At 40.7% G+C, this 21,254-nt stretch overlaps 1 protein-coding gene and 1 long non-coding RNA gene across 3 annotated transcripts in view; both read left to right on the top strand.

Annotated features, from left to right (window-relative positions):
* The window catches only part of smarca2 (SWI/SNF related BAF chromatin remodeling complex subunit ATPase 2), a 109,364-nt gene extending 96,194 nt beyond the window's left edge, over window positions 1-13,170 (top strand). Inside the window, exons 29-33 of one of the 2 annotated variants that reach the window (XM_030144541.1) lie at window positions 59-164; window positions 569-670; window positions 1,139-1,262; window positions 1,609-1,742; window positions 12,746-13,170. In XM_030144541.1, coding sequence (XP_030000401.1) covers window positions 59-164; window positions 569-670; window positions 1,139-1,262; window positions 1,609-1,742; window positions 12,746-12,781 — 502 coding nt within the window. In that variant the 3' untranslated portion in view covers window positions 12,782-13,170. Of the gene's footprint in view, window positions 1-58; window positions 165-568; window positions 671-1,138; window positions 1,263-1,608; window positions 1,829-3,573; window positions 3,661-12,745 lie in introns of those variants that run through there. The other variant, XM_030144540.1, reaches the window with a different exon arrangement.
* Window positions 13,171-13,207: 37 nt separating this feature from the next.
* Window positions 13,208-14,763, top strand: LOC115426432 (uncharacterized). Its single transcript, XR_003936338.1, has 2 exons — window positions 13,208-14,273; window positions 14,305-14,763. It is a non-coding gene; the product is annotated as an uncharacterized LOC115426432 (long non-coding RNA).
* Window positions 14,764-21,254: the final 6,491 nt, after the last annotated feature.

The raw sequence follows: 21,254 nt of genomic DNA, 5'->3' as shown, positions 1-21,254 counted from the left end.
AAATAAATGCCTTTTTCATGGCTTGTTTTGACAGTAATGTGACTGTGTTGTGTTTCAGATCAGGCAGACAGCTAAGTGAAGTGTTTGTCCAGCTACCATCCAGAAAGGAGCTGCCAGAATATTATGAGCTGATCCGCAAACCCGTGGACTTCAAGAAGATAAAGGTGGGTCAATTTGATAACTCATAAGTATGTATAAAGACTACAGTGCAACAGAACACTCATTTTTAACTAGTACCAGTGGCTTTCGACTGTTGTGTTTCTTAGCTGAAGATACATCACTACTGATATTTCTAAGCTCTGTGATGTTTTTTCCAGAGGGCAAAAAGATAGATTTTTGGTACTTCCATAATTCATCCACAAAGTCTTGGGTGTTAATTTGCAGTTTTGAACAAACAAATCAATGGTCATGCAATGTTGTACAGTGTAAATATAGATGACATAAATCACATTTACCTGTGTAGTTTTATCCTTTGTGTTAAGTACGATCTTAAAGAGTGTTGTGCAAGATGTGGGCTCAGCTGTACAGAATGAGTGTGAATCCAACTGTAGCCACTGTTTGTCAACAGGAACGAGTACGAAACCACAAATACAGGACTGTGGGAGACCTGGAGAAGGATGTGATGCTCCTGTGTCACAACGCACAGACCTTCAACCTGGAAGGATCCCAGGTCAGAAACACCTCCTCAGTCTTCACTGAAACTTCTCAGTCTTTTACGTGTTGTGAAAAGAAATGGCAACGTTACAAAGCAGTAATTGCCGACTTTGTCTTAAATGTGTTGAAATAAGTCAACCTGACAAAACATGAAATATGTTGTGTTCAGACTTTCCACAGTGAAATACAAGTCAGGACATTTTAATATCACTGCTGTCTGTTTTTAATTTGCATTTTCCATCCTGTGCCAGCTATATCCCATTTGAGCTTGCATTTTGATTTTACTTCAAAAGAGTTCAAGCTTGTTGTGCATTGTGCAACCCAAGTGAAAGGGCAAAGAAGCTTTAATTTGATGCCAGTTCTGGCTCCTTTCCCATGTTTTCTCCAGATTTCTCAGTACTACTGTCGCCTGTGATTTTCAAGGAATCTTTACCATCATATTCTGCCTCTCTTTTTTTTTTTTTTTTTTTTTTTTTTTACACAGATATACGAGGATTCCATTGTCCTTCAGTCTGTATTCAAGAGCGCCAGACAGAAGATTGCCAAGGATGAAGAAAGCGAGGATGACAGCGACGATGATGAGGATGATGACGACTCAGAGGCAGAAGGTGAAATGCTCGGTTTCTAGGACAAAAATATAAATACAACACACACTTAAAATCTCTGCATCTAAATTCAAAACCATGCATACAGGCACTTATGTGGGTTTGCTTCACTTCCACCAGCAGTACTGTGGACTACTTTATCAGAAAACCAAGAATTATTAATCAATAATAAAAATGAGTAGTTGCATAAAGGAAACTAACTGTCACATGTTAAATAGTAGTGTAGAAGGTCAGGCTTGGATGAGTGTAAATCCACTCATCTAAGCCTGAATATAGGTGCAAACCTTGAAAAGATATGTGTAAGACTCCTTAAAAACCTCCTTCTTTCTTTCTTTTCTATGCCTTCCAGCAAAGTCAATGCGGGTTAAGATCAAGCTGAGTAAAGAGGCGCGAGGCCATGACAAAGGCAAGAAACGGCCAAGTCGAGGCAAGGCCAAGCCAGTGGTCAGTGACGACGACAGCGATGACGACCAGGACGATAATGTAGGTCATTCCACCTCAAGGCATTTCCCTGTCAGTCAGGAACTCACTGGGACAACATACATTTATCAGTTTCAATCTTAACACTCCTTTCAATCAATCAATCAGTCACATTTTATTTACATAGTGCCAAATCATAACAAAAATTATCTCATGACACTTTACATATACACTACCGGTCAAAAGTTTTAGAACACTCCAATTTTTCCAGAATTTAATTGAAAATGATGCAGTTTAATGTCTCAGTGCGCTCTGAAATTAAAGCATAGAACAAGTAAACAATTGAAGTTAAAAAAGAAATCATGGAATCAATTTAGAAACCAAAATGTATTCTAAACTTTTGACTCATCAAAGTAGCCACCTTTGGCAGATATAACAGTTGAACACACCTGTGGAATTGTTTCTACAATGGAAATCAAATATTCTTCAGAAAGTCCTTCCCAACTCTGTTGCAGAAGTTCCCATAAATGTGTAGCACTTGTAGGTTGCTTTGCTTTCACTCTTCTGTCCAGTTCATCCCAAACCGGCTCGATGAGGTTTAAGTTTGGAGACTGTGCTGGTCACTCCATGTTTTCAAGTGTACCATCTTGTTCTTTTTTTCTTAAGGTAGTTCTGGCATCGCTTGGACTTATGTTTTGGGTCATTATCTTGCTGTAGGATGAACCCCTGACCAACTAGGCGCATCCCAGAGGGTACTGCATTGCATAGCTGCAGAATGCTGTGGTAGCCGTTTTGGTTCAGGGGTGCCTTTCACTCTTCACTTGTCACCGACCCTGGATCCAGCACAACAGCCCCAGACCATCACACTTCCCCCTCCGTGTTTGACAGTTGATGTCACACACTGAGGAACCATCCTTTCACCTACTCGACGGCTTACATAAGTCCTGCGGGATGAACCGAAGATTTCAAATTTGGATTCATCAGTCCATAACACCGTCTTCCAGTCTTCAGTAGTTCACTGACGGTGTTTCATTGCCCAGGCAAGCCTCTTTTTCTTATTATGAAGTCTCAGCAATGGCTTTCTTGCTGCAACTCAACCCATCAAACCTGCAACTCGAAGTCTTCTCATCACAGTTGAAACTGGGACTTGCTTATCACAACCACTATTGAGCTGTGCTTGAAGCTGTTGTCCTGTGAGTCGCCTATCACGCAAGCTGTTGACTCTCAGAAACTTGTCTTGTGGTTCTGTTGTGTCTTTGGGTCTGCCAGACCTCTTCCTGTCAGCATTTCCCCCAGTTTCTGAGTGCCTTTTGATGGTGAAGGAAACTGGACTTACTGACACCTTGACTTTCTTGGCAGTTTCTCTGTAGGAAAGACCTACATTTTTAAGTGTTATGATGGTCTGTCTCTCTTCTATCGTTAATTGCCTTTTCCTCGCCATTTTTATAGTAACACACTACTTTCTGTAGTACAATACTGTTCAAATAATGCTCACAACGGTATGGCACAGAAGTGTGTTCCAGCACTACTTTTACGCATACAGAGGGGGTTGGAAGTAATTCAGAAACGTTGGGACACCTGCAGGAATTGGTAGCACCAACTTTCGAGGCTTGATCAACCTCCATTGTTGCAGAACTGCTTTAAGTTCTTAACCCATTTCTTGTTTGCTGAAAAAGGCCTTTTTGTATAATTCTGAAATGTACATTATTTTCCAGTCTTGTTTAACCTTACATTTTTTTTTTTTTTTTTTTTTTTACCTCTGGCAGCTTACCTTTGTACCATTTCAAGCTGTTCATTGGACTTGAACTGCTTGAATTTCAATACAAAACTGGAAAAATTGGGGTGTTCTAAAACTTTTGACTGGTAGTGTAGAGCTGGTCGAAACCAGACTCTTCTTTGAATAGACACATGGGCCAAAATCCTTAATGTGACAAATTAAAGTTGGCAAGGTAGAAAATTCAGAACTCTTTCAAAAGCTTGTTTTAAAGCAGGGGTCAAGTTTTCAAAATGTTTTATATATATATATATATATATATATATATATATATATATATATATATATATTCATGTCGTATAATTATCTATTGCACCATGTTTTAAGTATTTATGCACCCTGGTTCCAAAGCCTATGTAAGTCTTTGGAACCATGAGAGATGTCCACTGGACAGTCACTACAGGGAAACAAAAAATTATCTCCTAAGTCTTTGATCAAAATGTAACCCATATCAACAGCAATGTTTTCATTCATAGCAAAAGACTATCTCTAGTAACTGCAATTAGTAAATTAGCCCACTAACAGTATTAACACATAATTTGGTGGAGTAGCAGAACATTTCAAAAATCTGTTGAATGAAATACACTAATGTCTTTACCAGCTTCTTCACACTTGTGATAATTATAGGTTGATCTTGAATGTTTTCAAGTAGAAATATTGAAAGTTGCTCCTATATTTAACATTTTCAGCTAATGAAAGCTCACAGCCATAGCATATTCCTGCTATTTGTCAGTGTTTGTGAGTCCCCCAGGTTCCTTTCCAACCATCTAATAATCATGTTTCACACCTGGGCCTGCTGGTTAAACAGATGCCCACATCACAGTTAGACTCTGCTTGCTTCCATACAATCTCCATGAATAACTGGTATTGAGAAACTGAATTTCATTAAGACTTGGACTCACAGAAATAAAAAACTTGAGCATAACTGTCAAAAGTGAAGTATGACATTACATTTGAAACTCTGGCCTTGTCATTTATTTAGAGTACTGATTCAGTACTAGTGACAAGTTAGAATGCTCAAATCATTTAATGACTTACATTGTTATATAGATTATTGGTCATTATCAGAATTGATCATGTGGAATTTTGTTGTGTTGTTGTTGCTTTGTGTGTAGATTAGGAATTATTTAAACTGGCACAGTAAATTAGTACACATAGAAAAAAATGTACATAGAATTGGACTTATTTATTTATTTAACCATTATTTAACCAGGAAAAATGACTTACTGAGATTAAAAATATCTTTTGTAGGAGTGTCCTGACCAAAACAGCAGAAGTTAGGATGAGAAAGATAAAAGGATAAAATATAAAATAAAATATATAAGCGGTAAATAGGGAAGAATAAAAACTAAAATAACATATGCAAAATATAATAAAAATAATTTCTTATATGTACAGATTTACACCATATGCAGCAACAGTAGAGTTAAAGTGCTGGTGCATGTAGCAGTAACATGAGCAGCAGCAACTGTGAAATAAAGTTACAGTTGTGACTTTAGCACACATCATAATCTATAAGGTACGTGATGGACAGTCTATGGGGCAGTATATGGGGGTGGAGCAGTTCAGCAGTCTGACTGCATCCAGGTAGCAGCTGTTTTTCAGTCTGGATCTTTTTGCTCAGATGCAGCGCAACCTCCTGCCTGAGGGCAGGGGGGTGGACAGTTGGTGGGTGGGGTCATGGAGGATGCAGGTGGCTCTCTCCTTACATCTGGTGGGTAAATGTCCCCGATGGATGATAAGCTGCACCCGATGGTCCTCTGAGCACACTTTACCACCCTCTGTAGTGCCTCCCTCTGCCACAGTGCAGCCACCGTACTACACACTGAGGCAGGAGGTCACCATGCTCTCCACCACACAGCAATAGAAGATCTTGAGGAGATCACCATCCAGTCCAGCCCTCAGCCTCCTCAGGAAATAGAGGCACTGGTGGGTTAGGGTTAGGGTTAGGGTCTTTACCACAGCTGTGGTGTTAGTGCACCAGGTGCGGGTGTTGGTCAGGTACGCTATATTGCCAAAAGTATTTGCTCACCCATCCAAATAATCAGAATCAGGTGTTCCAATCTCTTCCATGACCACAGGTGTATAAAATCAAGCACCTAAGCATGCAGACTGCTTTTACAAACATTTGTGCAAGAATGGGTCGCTCTCAGGAGCTCAGTGAATTCCAGCGTGGAATTGTGATAGGACGCCACCTGTGCAACAAATCCAGTTGTGAAATTTCCTCGCTCCTGAATATTCCACAGTCAACTGTCAGCTGTGTTATAAGAAAGTGGAAGTGTTTGGGAACGACAGCAACTCAGCCACGAAGTGGTAGGCCACGTAAACTGACGGAGCGGGGTCAGCAGATGCTGAGGCGCATAGTGCGAAGAGGTCGCTGACTTTCTGCAGAGTCAATTGCTACAGACCTCCAAACTTCATGTGGCCTTCAGATTAGCTCAAGAACAGTGCGCAGAGAGCTTCATGGAATGGGTTTCCGTGGCCAAACAGCTGCATCCAAGCCATACATCACCAAGTGCAATGCAAAGCGCCGGATGCAGTGGTGTAAAGCACGCCACCACTGGACTCTAGAGCAGTGGAGGCACCTTCTCTGGAGTGACGAATCGCGCTTCTCCATCTGGCAATCTGATGGACGGGTCTGGGTTTGGCAGTCGCCAGGAGAACAATACTTGTCGGACCGCATTGTGCCAAGTGTAAAGTTTGGTGGAGGGGGGATTATGGTGTGGGGGTTTTTTTCAGGAGCTGGGCTGCGCCCCTTAGTTCCAGTGAAAGGAACTGTGAATGCTTCATCATACCGAGACATTTTGGACAATTCCATGCTCCCGACTTTGTGGGAACAGTTTGGAGCTGGCCGCTTCCTCTTCCAACATGACTGTGCACCAGTGCACAAAGCAAGGTCATAAAGACATGGATGACAGAGTCTGGTGTGGATGAACTTGACTGGCCTTCACAGAGTCCTGACCTCAACCCGATAGAACACCTTTGGGATGAATTAGAACGCAGACTGAGAGCCACGCCTTTTGTCCAACATCAGTGTGTGACCTCACAAATGCACTTCTGGAAGAATGGTCCAAAATTCCCATGAACACACTCCTAAACCTTGTGGACAGCCTTCCCAGAAGAGTTGAAGCTGTTACAGCTGCAAAGGGTGGACCCACGTCATATTGAACCCCATAGACTAGGAATGGGATGTCACTTAAATTCTTATGCGAGTCAAGGCAGGTGAGCAAATACTTTTGGCAATATAGTGTAGCTTGGACACCAGTTTCTGTGGGATGATAATGTTAAATGCAGAACAGAAGTCCAGAAACAGCAGCCTCACATAGGAGTTCTTATTCTCCAGGTGACAAAAGGTCTGGTGGGTCATAGCAGAGATGGTGTCAGCTGTGGACCAGTTCCACCTATATGTGTACTGGGGAGAGTCTTCAGCCATGTCAATCATCTGCCTCAGGTGCCTCATCACTGGTTTCTCAAAGCACTTCATGGTGACAGGAGTGAGTGCAACGGGGCGGTAGTCATTGAGGGATGATGCTGAAGAAGTCTTTGGCACTGGGATGATTGTGGGTGACTTGAGGCATGATGGGACTTTGGCCAGGGACAGTGAGGTGTTGAATATGTCCATCAGGACCTCAGACAGCTTGTGTTCCCAGTCCTTCAGAACTCTGCCTGGAATCACATCAGGGTCCTTCCAGGGGTTGACCCTCTGCAGTGTTCTTGTTACCTCTGCTGTTGTGACGCTGATGACTGGGGGCTTATCAGGGGAGGGGCTGAGCAGGGAGGGAGTGATGGTGTTGGACACCTCAAAGAGGGCATAGGAGGCGTTCAGGATGTCGATGATGCACCTGATACCCTTCCACATGCTCTGTGGGTAATTTCAGTTAAAATTCCCCCAGATCTGAAGAGCATGTCTGGATTTCACTCTCTTTAGGCTCATCAACAAGTTCCTTCTAGCTGCTCTGAGTGCTGCTGTGTTGCAGTCTTTAAATGCTGCATCCCGAGTTTTCAGCAAGGAGCACACCTCTGCATTTAGCCAAGGTTTCTGTTTGGGTTGGATGGTGATGGTCTTAGAGGTGGTCACATCCTCCATGCATTTCCTTATGTAGTGCAGGACAGATGATGTGTACTCCTCTAAGTCCACCCTGGTCCCACATGTTTCAGTGTCCCTGAATACCTGCCAGTCTGTGGTCTCAAGACAGTCCTGGAGCATGGACACAACACCCTCAGGCCACAAGGAAATCGTCTTTTCTGTAGGTTGTTCCAGACACTGTAACCAGAACATTTAAGTGCTGTCTTTCCCAGTTCTGTTCTGACTGAAAACGTAGAGATTACAGATCCTGGGATCGGTGACTGTTATTGTTGAAGTAATTCCAACAGATGTAGACCAGTAAATAATGTCCCCATAATCCAGCGCTGACATGAAAATGGCAGCAAAGTCCATTTTTAGCCTTAAAAGAAAGGCAAGATTTTTAAACTTGAAATAGAAAGTAAATTTTAGTTTCAGTCTCTTTAAGAGTAGCTTAATGTGAGTGATGGACAGAGAATCATCTATTAAAATACCAAGATATCTGTAGTCAGATACAAGCTCAATTTGATGGCTATGAGAAGTGGTGATTAAAGGGAGGTCCTGTAGCTTTACTTACTCTTTAGCTTTAACTCTTTGCCCCTCCTCCTGCTACCCTGCCTACCAGGCCCGGACTGGCTAATCGGGCGGACTGGGACAATTCCCGGTGGGCCGGAGTTCACTTTAATTAAAAAAACATAAAAAAAAATAAAAAAAAAAAATATATATATATATATATATATATATATATATATATATATATATATATATATATATTTTTTTTTTTTTTTTTTTTTTTTTTTTTTTTTTTTTTTTTAATTAAAGTGAACTCCGGCCCACCGGGAATTGTCCCAGTCCGCCCGATTAGCCAGTCCGGGCCTGGTAGGCAGGGTAGCAGGAGGAGGGGCAAAGAGTTGTGTGACCAGGCAGGGGTATTAGTAAGTTCTGCTTACTTTTTCACTTGTTTCATAATTTAATTTACATTTTTTATTTTCTTCTTAGTCATTTTGTTACACCACTTTCTTAGAGTTCAAGGAGATACTTCGATATCGAATTAAAACAAATTTAAGTAAGTCTGCTAAAATATGTATCATATCCACGTCTATAGACCTCACCTTTCCCTGCAGGCAGCTTCTTGAGTGCCATGCCCTTAATCTATGCCCTCAGTAATAGGGCTGGGTATCATGGCCAATTTCCATCATCGATTCGATTTCGATTCATAAGGTTCTGAATTGATTAATTTCGATTTGATTCAATATCGATTCAATTCAGTACTAATTGATTGATTCAGATTAATTTAGTAATACCAAAGTACAATTTTGAGTTGTAACCTGATTGTTTGACATCTGCAGTCATGCAACACATCAACACTGGGATCAATATTGATATTAGAAAGGAAATAAATATGACATTTCAGCAGTAAATTTCTGAATGTGCTCTTAAATAATGAATGGGACAGAAACATTGCCATGCTTTCACAGTGGCTAAGAACGGACTTCGTCATCTTTATTCTGTTTTATGACTGGAGGCTTCTACTCACTGGGGGGTGGGGGGTGGGGGTGCACACGCTCCATGTTGGTCGGGGTGCGGGGAGGGGTGTAGCGTAGCGTAGCGGTCGCACATTGTCACTTTACTATTCCTCTAACTCCATACTTTGTCATAGGTGATAGTATGGATCCAAATTATTATTCCAAGAATGACCGGCTTTCGCGACTCGCTGGGCGGCCAGTTCCTTCACCCTGCGGGTTCGAGTTTGAGGCCGGAGGACCTCCAGCAGAGGGGGTTTCCCCACCACGTCTTTTCCGCGTCTTTTTCACGAGCGAGATCTTCCCCAGGTGTTCGCAAGACGGAGCCGCCCACGGTTCTGCATACTCCCGGTCCTGCTCTGAAAAATCGATCTCATCCACTATTAATCGATTACGCAAAATTAAAATGAGATTGATCTAAGATCAATTAAATCGATTTTTTTACCCAGCCCTACTCAGTAAGCTAACCATGAATAAATTCAAAAAAAGAAAAGTCTCAGAGGAAAATAGAGAGTTGAATTGTGCATGGACAGATTTATTTGCTGTCCTGTGACAGAGCAGGGACACACTGAATGAATGATGCTCCTTGTCACTCACTGTAGATATCCACATCCATCATACAAGTAATACCATCATGTTTTGATAGAATGACAAAGGTCACATCATTTCATTTCAGCTGGAGACAAACTGGATTGTTTGAGCTCAGGGTGAAATAGTTTTTTTGTTTTTTTTTATGGTCTGGCCTAGTATTGAAGTTATAGAAGAACTCTGACATAAACTTCTGTTATTTTCTTACCCTATAAGGCTTCAGTCAAACTGAAAACGACATCCATTAAATGCTTTCTCCATTTGGTAGACTTGTGTTCAAATTGTTATGTGTCTGATCAGTTTTTAACAAGTTAGTTGATGTTATAAAAGCAGCTGATTGACAGCTGTAATGACTGATCATAGACCTGAAACCCGGGACCAATCAGCCCATGTCTCTACTGCTCAGATGCAAAAAGATTAAAATAATGTAAAAACACATAAGATGTAAAGGATGTAAAAGATGCAAATGATGAAATAACATACCAAAGCAAAACAGAAGAAACTTCACAGATTTTTTTAGGGGATAAATCAATTAAGTTCATGTTGATTAGCACTGGAATACAGTAGTTTGTTTCATGTGTCAGCATGTTGTTGCAATGTCAGCCCTACTCTTCCAACATTGCATTGGGAGAGTCAGTAAAAAGTGTAGAAATTATGGAATTTCAGATGTAATTTTTAGGGACCGATATCAACCGGATACTATCACTAAATCATAGGGGTGTAATGGTGCGTTCGTTTGTACCAAACCATTTCGGTTCGGGACCTTTGATACAATACGGAGGTGTACCGAACGAATACATCTAGCCTATGTGAAGAATGCAGACTTGGGAAGCAGGGTGGCCACAAGCAGAACCCATGTGCAGGGTTTCCCTTATATACATTTGCCGCTGCTGAATTCTCAGCTGCGAAAAAACCCAAAACATTCTGAAACTGGGGCTCCGATAAGGAGAGGTAAACACGATAACAGAAAGTTTAACAGAGGCACAGAAGCCGGTTCAGACATTTCACTTTTGGTTTTCTGCAGTTTAGGAGCGCAACACCCACTCCCCCACCCCACTCCTTCACTAGTCGCCTTCACTGTACTGGACATGTATCAAAACTGTATCGAACCAAAGACCCCTATACCAAAAACATACCGAACCAAATTTTTTCTGTACCGTTACACCCCTACTATATCACTATTGACCAATGTAATTTGTCTTTTGACCAGTAGATTACTATTGTCTGAGCTGACCCTGATCATTTTGTATAGTAGTTAGAAAGGTTTCCCTTCACCTGTGCTAAAGCAGTCAGAACAAACTGAATAGCTGCTGTTTATATATAGTTTTCAGCTGTTTGAGGTTGGCTGGTGCTCTTTTAGTGACATCATTTTGTCACTGCAACCCCCCGTTATTGAAAAGTGTGGTGCAGTTCAGAACCAGTGTTGTAGACGTGGGGAGGTGATGACCAACCAGATACCTGATTTGATTAGGATTTGAGCACAAGTTCAAGAAATCAACCTGAGATGACTAAACCTATCATTGGAAAAATATTTGGACATGTATTTGAGCAGGTTTTTGTTTGGTCAAAGCCCTACTGGCCATGGGGGATACAATTTATGGGCTGTATTGCAGCCTGTTCAAATAATGCTCACAATGGTATGGTACCACAGTGTGTTCTGACACTACTTTTATGCAGACACAGGGGGTTGGAAGTAATTAAGAAACGTTGGGACACCTGTAGGAATTGGTAGCACCAACTTTTGAGGCTTGATCAACCTCCATTGCTGCAGAACTGCTTTAAGTTGTTAACCCATTTTTTGTTTGCCTTTTTGTATAATTCTGAAATGAAGGCTGAGCTTGAAGTCTATGGATTTGCGTATCCTTGCGTAGCTCCCCTCATGTGTCAGGTGACTCAGCACAGTATGGAGAGCCATGCTGATGGCATCTTCAGTGGAGCGGTTTTTCCTGTAGGTGAATTGGTGTGGGTGACCAGCCTCTCAAAACACTTCATGACTACAGCTGTGAGTGCCACATGTCTGTCATCATTTCGGCTGTGTATGGCTGTCTTTTTTGGGATGGGGATGATGGTCGCTGTTTTCAGACGGGAGGGATGGTGGCTTGTTACAAGGAAAGATTGAAAATTAGTGTGAAAACCCCGGTCTGCTGGTCCACGCGCGCTGCAAGTACCTTCCCATGTACTCCATCAGGGCCAGCAGATTTCCTGGGGTTTACCGTCCATAGCACCTGTCTCACTTCCTGTTCATGAAGTGTCAGGGTGTCGGAGCTGGAGGCTGGTGGAAATGGTGTGCTGGTTAGTGCTGTGTCTGCCTCCAAACGGGCAAGTAAATGGTTGAATTCCTCTGCCAGCAAGACATCTGGCCTAGCCATCACTTTGTTGTTGCCTTTATAGTTGGTTATGTGTTGGATCCCCTGCCACATCTTCCTTGGTTCATTCGCAGTGAAATGATCCCCGATTTTCCTTTTGTATTCTTTAGCTCACCCTGTCCTATCATATTTTGTACTGCTTCATGACACTAAAGTGGGTAATAACGTTAGACTTCAACACCACAACATTCTGGTAAAATGCTGCCTTTTCCGTTAATTTGAACCTGAAGTCATCCTTATAATTTACATTACACTTTGTTGTAGGTGCATTATTTGTGTGTTTGGAGTTGACATCATGAGACACTCAACAGCTTAAATCATACATGCATTGCTACTAAAAAGCACATTCCCAGTCAGAGCTTTAGCAGAGCATGGCTAAAGCTACAGCTGGGATACTCTAAAGTGTAACGTGGTGAATCATTTCCTGAGCTGGCAGTCAGTCAGGCCACTGACATACTCTGCCTTTGTGCAGTCTGTCATTTCATTTCAACTTTTCTTCTACTTGCTGCTTTAGCTGCAGATTAAAAGCTGAATGTTTTAGTTCTTAGAGAGAGAGAGAATGGTCTTTAAAAGCATGTCCCTGTCTCAACTGGAAATGGTTTGCATGAGATGTGAGGACAGACGTCGATCTTCATGTCTCTGAAGAGCCTTTTCTGATTATTCCCCTTGTGCTGACCCATGTCACCTCATGTGGCCGATCCCTGCAGTCTTTCCATTTCCCTCTGTCTTTATCTGTTTTCTTCTTGTTGCAGGATCAGTCAGACAAGAGCAAGAGCGACGATGACTGAGTGAGGACACCAGGATTGCTGTTCAGAGCACAACACAGGATGTTATCTTCTATTACTGTTGTTCACATTCATATTGATCATTTTTATTCCCCCATTTGTCCTTTTTGTCTCTAGTGTATCTGTCATCATCCCTCCCCTCCCCACACTAGCTTGAAAATGTAATAACTGTATAAGCTACAGCAATACCAATCTTCATATATTCCTCTTTTTAAGACATTTTTGTAAGATATTTTTTTAACTTTGTGCTTTAAGGACAATTTCACCTCTGTATGAGTTAAAAAGGTCCTGCTATACCTGCTTTTGCATAATTTGTAACTGCTCGCTTGCACTTTTAGAAATGAAATATTAATATCCAAAATTTTAAAAATGCCTTTTAAAAACATTAAACACACACACACACTTATATATATATATATATATATATATATATATATATATATATATATATATATATATATCAATCGAAGTGTTCCAAGAATTTGCAACTGATGATGAAAATGGCAATCTAAACTACTTGTCTGCAGTATTTGATTAAATCAGTTCTTGCAGTGCCAATTACCAATTGCTAATGCCAATTAGTTTTATATTTCTGATCCAGTACAATCAACTCTGAGATTGATTTGAGACAGCCATAAACATGTAATGGTTTCTAACCTGCTTTTATTATTACAATGTAACCATACCTTATAGATATGACACATGATTTAGCCAAGTCCCATGTATTTCATGTATCCTTTTATGCTTAAAACAATGGACGTTGAACTTTCATTTTATTCTGATTATTATTATAATGTATTTAAGGGAGCAGTCCAGGTGAAATGTGAAACAGATTTTATCACAAAAGCAAGAAATTTGGTGCTGTCATTGGGGCATTAAACTAGGGTTGGGTGATATGGGAAAAATGTTGAGATGTCAGTTGATGTTGATAATTATCATAGTGAATTTTAAAACATTCGTTAATTTCTTTCTAGTTTAAAGGCTGTTTTTTTGGTTGACTGGTTTATGTTCATTATATGCAATAAGTAGAAAATGATTTAATGAGAAAACAAGATAAAAATGACACAAAACAACAAAGAAGAAAGTTAAGTAAATGATATAACAAGAAGGAAACAACATGAAAAATACAGTAAGATAAAACAAGATGAAAGCAATGCAATGAAATGAAATGAAATGATGTGAAGACCACGCATGACAAAAACAAGTGAATTTAGATTTATGTGTCCAGGTGAAGAACTAATTTTAATTGTAAGATTTAGGCATTCTTCACATTGTGTAAAGCAAAAGCTCCATCAATCAGATGAAATCAATGTATACTGCCCATCGCTTGTTCTGTTTTAACATGTTTGGTTCAAGTTATGTCAAACACATCATTATTCTCTTATGGCATAAAGTAAAATGGCCCCTGAGCCAAAGCTCCATGTTCCTTGCTTTTGTGAAGAATTGAGCACATCACCTGAACTAGAGCATATTCATGGGAAACACCTGGTCTGATGTAAAAAAAAAAAAAAAAAAAAAAAAAAAAGGAAAAAAACAGCATTTCTCGTAGCAGTAAATGTAGCTTTTAAAGCAGTCCTGCTGCAGCAAACTGATTGTGAAGAACAACACTGAGCTGGATTTCTGTAGATTAGACTAAGGATGAGTAGATCCATGACATACAAATAACAGTATTATTGATTTCCAATTGGATTGACCTGTCCATTTGAATGGTATGTATTGATTTGTTTGCATTTGGATTGAGGTGTTTGTGTTCCTGTATTTGTGTTGAGCCCACATGTCATCGGTTTCTGTTCTTTGTAGCATGAACTCTCTGGCGGTCTCCAGTGTATGTACTGTCCACATGCAGATATATCATTTTGGTTTGTGTTTTGTGCTTGCTGACTCTAAGTGTGACTTAATCTTTGCTTTGCTTTCTTTGCACAGTGTCTTTGTGGTTGTTTCTCATAGCCCAGAGCAAATAAAATCGTACCAATTTTCAGCACTCACAACTGTTTCTCTGCTTGTGTTTTGGGGGAAGTGTTTTAGATGAGGTTTTGTATGTGCTGTTACTGGCCACTGGGTTTAACAGCCCTACATAACAGAGTGAGATCAAATCAGACAAGCTTTACACAGCTTGAGACTGCTGCAGTGTGAGTAGATAGGATAGGTGGCACAACCTCTGTGAGTCACAGGCACAGGAGCAGGGATACACTGTTTATGCCCGTTGAGACCCAATCACTGAGGTAAAGGGGCTCTTGAATGTAGAAATGATGAAGTCAACAGGCCATTGTAGCAGAGGAAACTGCACTGACACTGGAACTGATTGTGTCTTGACAAATCCCTGAAACAAATGGAGCACAAAAAACTGTAATACAATCATATCTCTAAGTTTCTTTCAGTTTTTAGCTTGGGTCTTTTAGTCATTGTAGGGAAAGGACTTTGTGCTTTGGTTTTTCTCCACACATCCCTATAAGGTTTCTCTGTAAGACTCAAGAACAGCACAAACCTTTTCCTAGACTCAAAGATGAGCCGTGGTCAAGGGTGCTGTAACCTACCAAGACAATAGTGCCCCAAACTGTAAACCGTTTAAGAGACAGGCAGAGCCAGTGTGACATCTGCTGGTTTTTGGACTACACTTGAGAAATGTTTGCATCTTGGCTACTGCTATGTTGGCTTTTTGGAGCTAGAGGTGACTATATTTGTTCAAGAGGATGGCTCTTGGGGAGTGTGAGCCAATGTTAACTGTAGGCTTAGGGACATACTGAAGTAACATGGTAAACCTGAACATCATCAATGTCATTTGATGGTTCTGTTAGTGTCTTTTAGAGCACCACTACAGTCTATATTTCCGTTAAAGATAAAACATTTAATTTTTTTTTAAAAATGCTTAAAAAGTCTAATGCAGCAAGAAAGTGACCACATTTTTGGATCCAACAGCCAGTGGCTCAGACGTCTTACATTCAAAGATATTTCCACACCGACTTCACTTTGGAGAAGAGGTCTCTGCCCCTTGGCCAAAACTCAACATTTCAGATTATGATCCAAGGAATGCAGATGCATCAGGCTGAATTTATGGTTCTTACTGAAGATTCAAGCATACGCGCTGCAGGGAAACTATTATTAGTGTGAACATTCTTCAGTAAAAGTCTGTGGAGCAAAAAGTACATGCCCTGTAATCATAAGAGTTGACACATGGCTTGTAAATTCCATTCACTCCCTGGGTACCAACAACTGTTCTCCAGCACTCGTGAATGACATTTTAATTTTAATACATTTTTTAATTTTAATTTAAAATTCATTTTAATATTTTACAAATTACTCGAAAATGGTTAAACCTACAATTGAAATGGTTTAAAATTACAATCTCTAATTCCATCTTCCATCTTTGGTCATGTATCAAGTTCCTGCCTCTGAAGTGTGAAGAATGATGCTTTTTCAGTCCTATCTGGCAGTTAACCAGCTCTCTGTGCTTTGTACTGTTGGCCATATGAAATAAAATTTTCAATGCTAAATATAACCCTGCGCTCCAAAGTTAGGTGAGCCTATGTACTGTGATTAGGATATAACTGTGGTAATGTGTTACTCTGACTATCTCTGTCAGTTCAGCACTTGATATCTTAATTTTAAAGCATGGTAAAATGTTCCTGACTTTATGAGAAGAACTTTCACTTCTGATGGCATTGCTATGAGCCCCAGCTGAGCTTTTGGGTTAAAATTTAAAGTGAAACTAAACAAAATAGCTGCGGGTTAATAGCATGCTAATGTTAACATTAGACCTTTGTGGAATGAGAGTTGAATAAAACCTGACATTTAGAGCTGAGACCAAAGGTCACATTGTCTTAAATCCAGACTATGTTACAGCAAAAGGACATAAATCTATCTAATACTTGTCTGTTACAAGCATCTATCCATGAATTCTCTACAAAAAGGTATTTACAGAACCTTCAAAACAGCTTTGGTCCAAGTTCCTTTTTATTTATGTCTAGATTAGTCTCAGTATTACACTATAATAGAAATAAAAACTAGAAATAAAATAGTTAAATGCATTCATGCCATCATGTGGTAAAACACTAGTAAAATGTTAACCATGACACAATTTTTAAACCAAATTTCAGAGGAAAATACAATGTTGTACCTTTTACTTCACCGCTTTTATCTGGCAGTTTTAGTTCCTAGATTATATCTCAGAACGAAATAAATTTTGTCTTCCTGCCTGAATAAAAATAAGTCAGTAGTGATGACCTTGTTTCAGCTGCAACAAGTTCTTTTACCCTTTAACTGATGTAGTAGTTTCTAATTTCTTAAGCATCCATCAGTTTGATAGAATCAAAAAGATTGGGTTGTGTTTCAATGGATAAAGGTCATGTGGTCTGATGAGTCCAGACTGACCCTGTTCCAGAGTGATGGATGCATCAGGGTGAGAAGGAGGATAAAGTGATTACCCACCATGACTGGTGTCTACAACTAAAGCTAAAGGCTAAATAAGGCGAAACACAAATATTAAAGCATGAGCCTTTTGTTGTCAGGCTGTGAATTAATAAAGCTGAGATGCACAGTTCAAAGTGAAACCAGCAGTAAAATGACATCCAGGTCACATCTGATTGAATATGATCAGTGATTGGTAACTACAGCTGTCAGTCACACATTTAACCCACCTGCCTGTCTGAAAACACATGTGGCTGGACAGACTCAGTCTGTGGGAGGAGTAGATGTACAAGTCTCGTGTCCTCTAAGGGTGTTTTCACACAGCATACTCGAGTCTGTACCGTACTTGGATACGTTCACATCTTTCCCGCAGATGATGCGTTTACACGTGCGTACCATGGCCCATGCTTGAGTAGGAATGGGTGATACAGGGCCCAAACAGTAGGTGGTGGTGTGGAAGGAATTCTGTTGCTATCCTACAGAAGTCAGAAGAAGACAAACCCTTACCTATCTATTAGCCTGTTTGAAGCAAAGAGAAGCAGAGCGACCTTCATTGTCCCTGTTATCTCACCCAGTGGTTCGGTTGATAAGGCGAGCCTGTGCCGTGTGGATCCGAGGCTTTTTCAGGAAACAGGAGCGCCATCTATGGTCTCATGGTGCTGAACCCACTTCCGTTGTCAGAGTGGTGATTAGGTCACTTCTGGACGCAGGCACGGATTGCATTCACATGGCAACGTACTGTGCTGGAGTATGGGCAGTCTGGACCCAGGACTACCTTCTCAACTGGACTCGGGGACGGTACTCGAGTACAAAACGGTTGCATTCACATGGATAAAATTAAGTGGACTTTGGGGTCCAGCGTACTTGGATACAGACTCAAGTACGCTGTGTGAAAATGTCCTAAGATGCATTGAATTACAATAGGAAAAGTAAATGCTAATTGCCCAGTGACACTAAAAACCTTTCGAGCACTGCAGCTTTCATACTTCAGGCTAATAAAGTATAATAAGAAATATCTTCAAAAAATTCTGGCCCTGTGTCAGACAAGTTAAGGTAGTGGTGGTAGTACATCACATAGTATTGTTTGGGCATGGCTAGCTGTTTGGCAAAAGATACATTTTACACACTGTATTTATTGTCTTTGTACATTTGCATGTTTTGCACACAGTTTCTATCCTGTATATATTTTTGCTATATATTCTAGTTTCATTGTGCCTGTGTTGTTTTTTTTTTTTTAATTATTATTGTTGCCTGCCTTCTCTTTTGCACCGTGTGGGTTGGTACTCCAATTTTACTGTACCATACACTTAATATGACTGTGCAACGACAATAAAGATTTATCTTATCTTATTTTAGTCACATCAAATGAGTTAAACAGCCAATCAGACTGAAACATCAGATCATCACTATCGTTTTCCATTATCTTCTTTTCTGCTGTTCCTTTACATTGTTGTCCTTGCAAATTAGTTTATCGTTGATCATCACATGCACCAAATCTGTAGCTGCATGTGAGCACCTAGAAAGGGTCAACACAACTATAGACCCACTAATGAGCATCTGAACACACTGTACTGATGGCTACAATTTAATAGTTACTTACTGGTTTTTCATCATACAGCTGAGGCAAAACAACCCACCTTTATGTATTTCATGTCTTTGATTGTGTTGTTTATTACCTGGTGCTATTCCTATTGTTGGTTTGTTTACCGACTGCAGGAATGAACGCTGGTCATCCGTGTTGAAGCAGAGACTCACAAGCACAGTGATTCAATCTGGGACCTAATATGGGCTTGGACTTTTTGAGGCCAATGATGGATTTCCACTGTGGACTGAAAAACACACCTTGACCTTAATGAATGTTTTGCTGCTGACAATTGACCACTCAACCCCATTTAATGAGCTGGGGACTCGCTCAGATACACAACTGAAAATAAAAAAACAATTCTGACATGTCTGCAGGACACATAGGATAGTTGCATGACTTTCATCTCATTTCCTTTTTCAAGTTGTAATTTATTTCAATTTTTAAAAAAGGGGAAACTGCTCCTGGACTGTTTGCTTCACTGAGCCCACAAAAAGAAGAAAACATAGAAATCCAATTTCACCAATTCGGAACTAGATGTCTTTTCAGTGTGAATAAAGAGGAAAAGTTGTTCATTTTACATCAAAAGCTCAAAAATGTATTGCCTGGAGTAGATTGTTTCTTTCATTCCAGAGGCATGTTTCCATCCAAATGCAACGTAAATCTGAACCAAATTTTCAGAAAATTTGCAAAAGAAAATGCAAATTTCTGGCGATTCCATCAACTGCTATTATGTTGATATCAGTTTGAGTTTGTTCCTCACCAAATTCATCCTTTCAAACTTTGCCACTTGGTTAGATCTTATGATCATATGATGTTCTTGATCATATATTGTGATCATTATGATTATGCACATGGACAAAGAGCCAAACCTCCAATCTGCAGGATTTTCTGATTGACAGATTTCACTTTGGATGATGAGAACAAGGAAGGCTGCTCATAGTCTGTTTGAAAAATAGTCTTGCCCTTCATTGTGCCAGAAAACTCAAATGATGAAAACCTCCAATCAGGTTCGTTGGGACCATGTTAAAGCCCAACACCTATCTGCATCAGCACTGGACCAAGCTGAAATTGAGGATGTTAAGGGTATGTAGAACCATTTAAAGGTTGGTCCGATTGTAGCAATCAATGGTCTTCCACTCTAACTAGTGAATTATTTGGTCGTATCTTTGACAAGTTAATGATAAGAATAATTTGAATCATGCAGGGTTGTGAATTAGTTCCCAGTGGTGAAACTTTGATCACACCAAAAGGGTGAGGTGATTGAAAACATTAGGGATAATACTTAATGCTGCACTGTAGAATGCATTTGTTTGAATTTAGCATTGTAAATGGGCATTATTGTATAAAATATGGGTTTGTTAGCCTAACTATTTCTAGGTCCAAACCTTCGAAAACCTCCTTTTGGGATACATACAGTTGGAGCTTGGTGGAACCACTGCAAACCTGGAAGATCCAGTGGCATTAAAGCAGTGAACCTATGGGCTAAATGACATTATTGTTACCACTCCTGCCAGGATTTAAGTTTGAATTGAAGCATGAATTACTTTTCTGTTCCTCTCGCCATTTCGGAAATGATCTCCTGTTTTACTGTTGATTAATGTTTGCTATTGATTTTACCTACAGGCCTTAGTGTTTTAACAAATTGTGAAAAGGAAAATAAACTTTAATTTTGTAACTTTGTTTAATCTGGTCTCACGTCTCGCTTTATGTCCATACCAAGCGCGGCCTCGTTTTCAATTGGTTTGGTCCTGGAGCCATCCCTCCAGGTGGCGTTGTCAAATTAGTGCCATCTTAACTTTAAGTCAAACACCAAAATCTACCCTCTTGCCAGATGATTTTGAAACATGGAGAGCAGAGAAGAATTTGAAGACCGATGCCAGCTAGTCTGACCACCCGGTAAGAACCACTGAGAGCCGGGGACGCAGTCTCTTCACCCCTTCCAGGACCAGCGGTGTCTTCTCTCGGGGCCGGGAGAAGAGACTGCAGCCCGGCCCCAAGAGAAGACACCAGGTACCGGTGTAGGACTTGTCGCTTGCCATGGTAGCTCCTTGTAGTACAGTGTTTTCTGTGGAAGTGGCTCTTCATGTAGTGGTGTGTAACCCGAAAGGGGGGTGGGGGGTTCAGTAGTCCGGCGTCCGTGGTTCAGTCGGGAGGGGGGGGGGGGGCGGGGGGCGGTAGTGATCTGTGTCACTTGTACTTCGCCAAAGTAAAAGTGAAACTTTAGGCTCATTTACCTTTTCCCTATCTCCTGAATCTGTAAACTTTCATTTGAGTGGGCAGGACTATTATATATTATACTTATGTATAATAAGTCTGGTGATGATTTTTTTGTATGAAATTTATGGTGTGGTGGCAAGGATTGCCCACCCAGGGGCAAGCGAGGTGCCAGTCCACAAGCCCCATGAGCCCAGGAGCCACCCGTTCCCCCGGGCAGGGGTCCACCCAGCACACTGGGCGGCCAGGCTGGCCCAGACAGCCACCCGCTGC

Source organism: Sphaeramia orbicularis, chromosome 9, assembly GCF_902148855.1.
Source record: "Sphaeramia orbicularis chromosome 9, fSphaOr1.1, whole genome shotgun sequence".
In the NCBI taxonomy this organism is placed as follows: domain Eukaryota; kingdom Metazoa; phylum Chordata; class Actinopteri; order Kurtiformes; family Apogonidae; genus Sphaeramia; species Sphaeramia orbicularis.
Note: the sequence above shows the minus strand (reverse complement) of the source record. Positions and strands in the feature narration are given on the sequence as shown.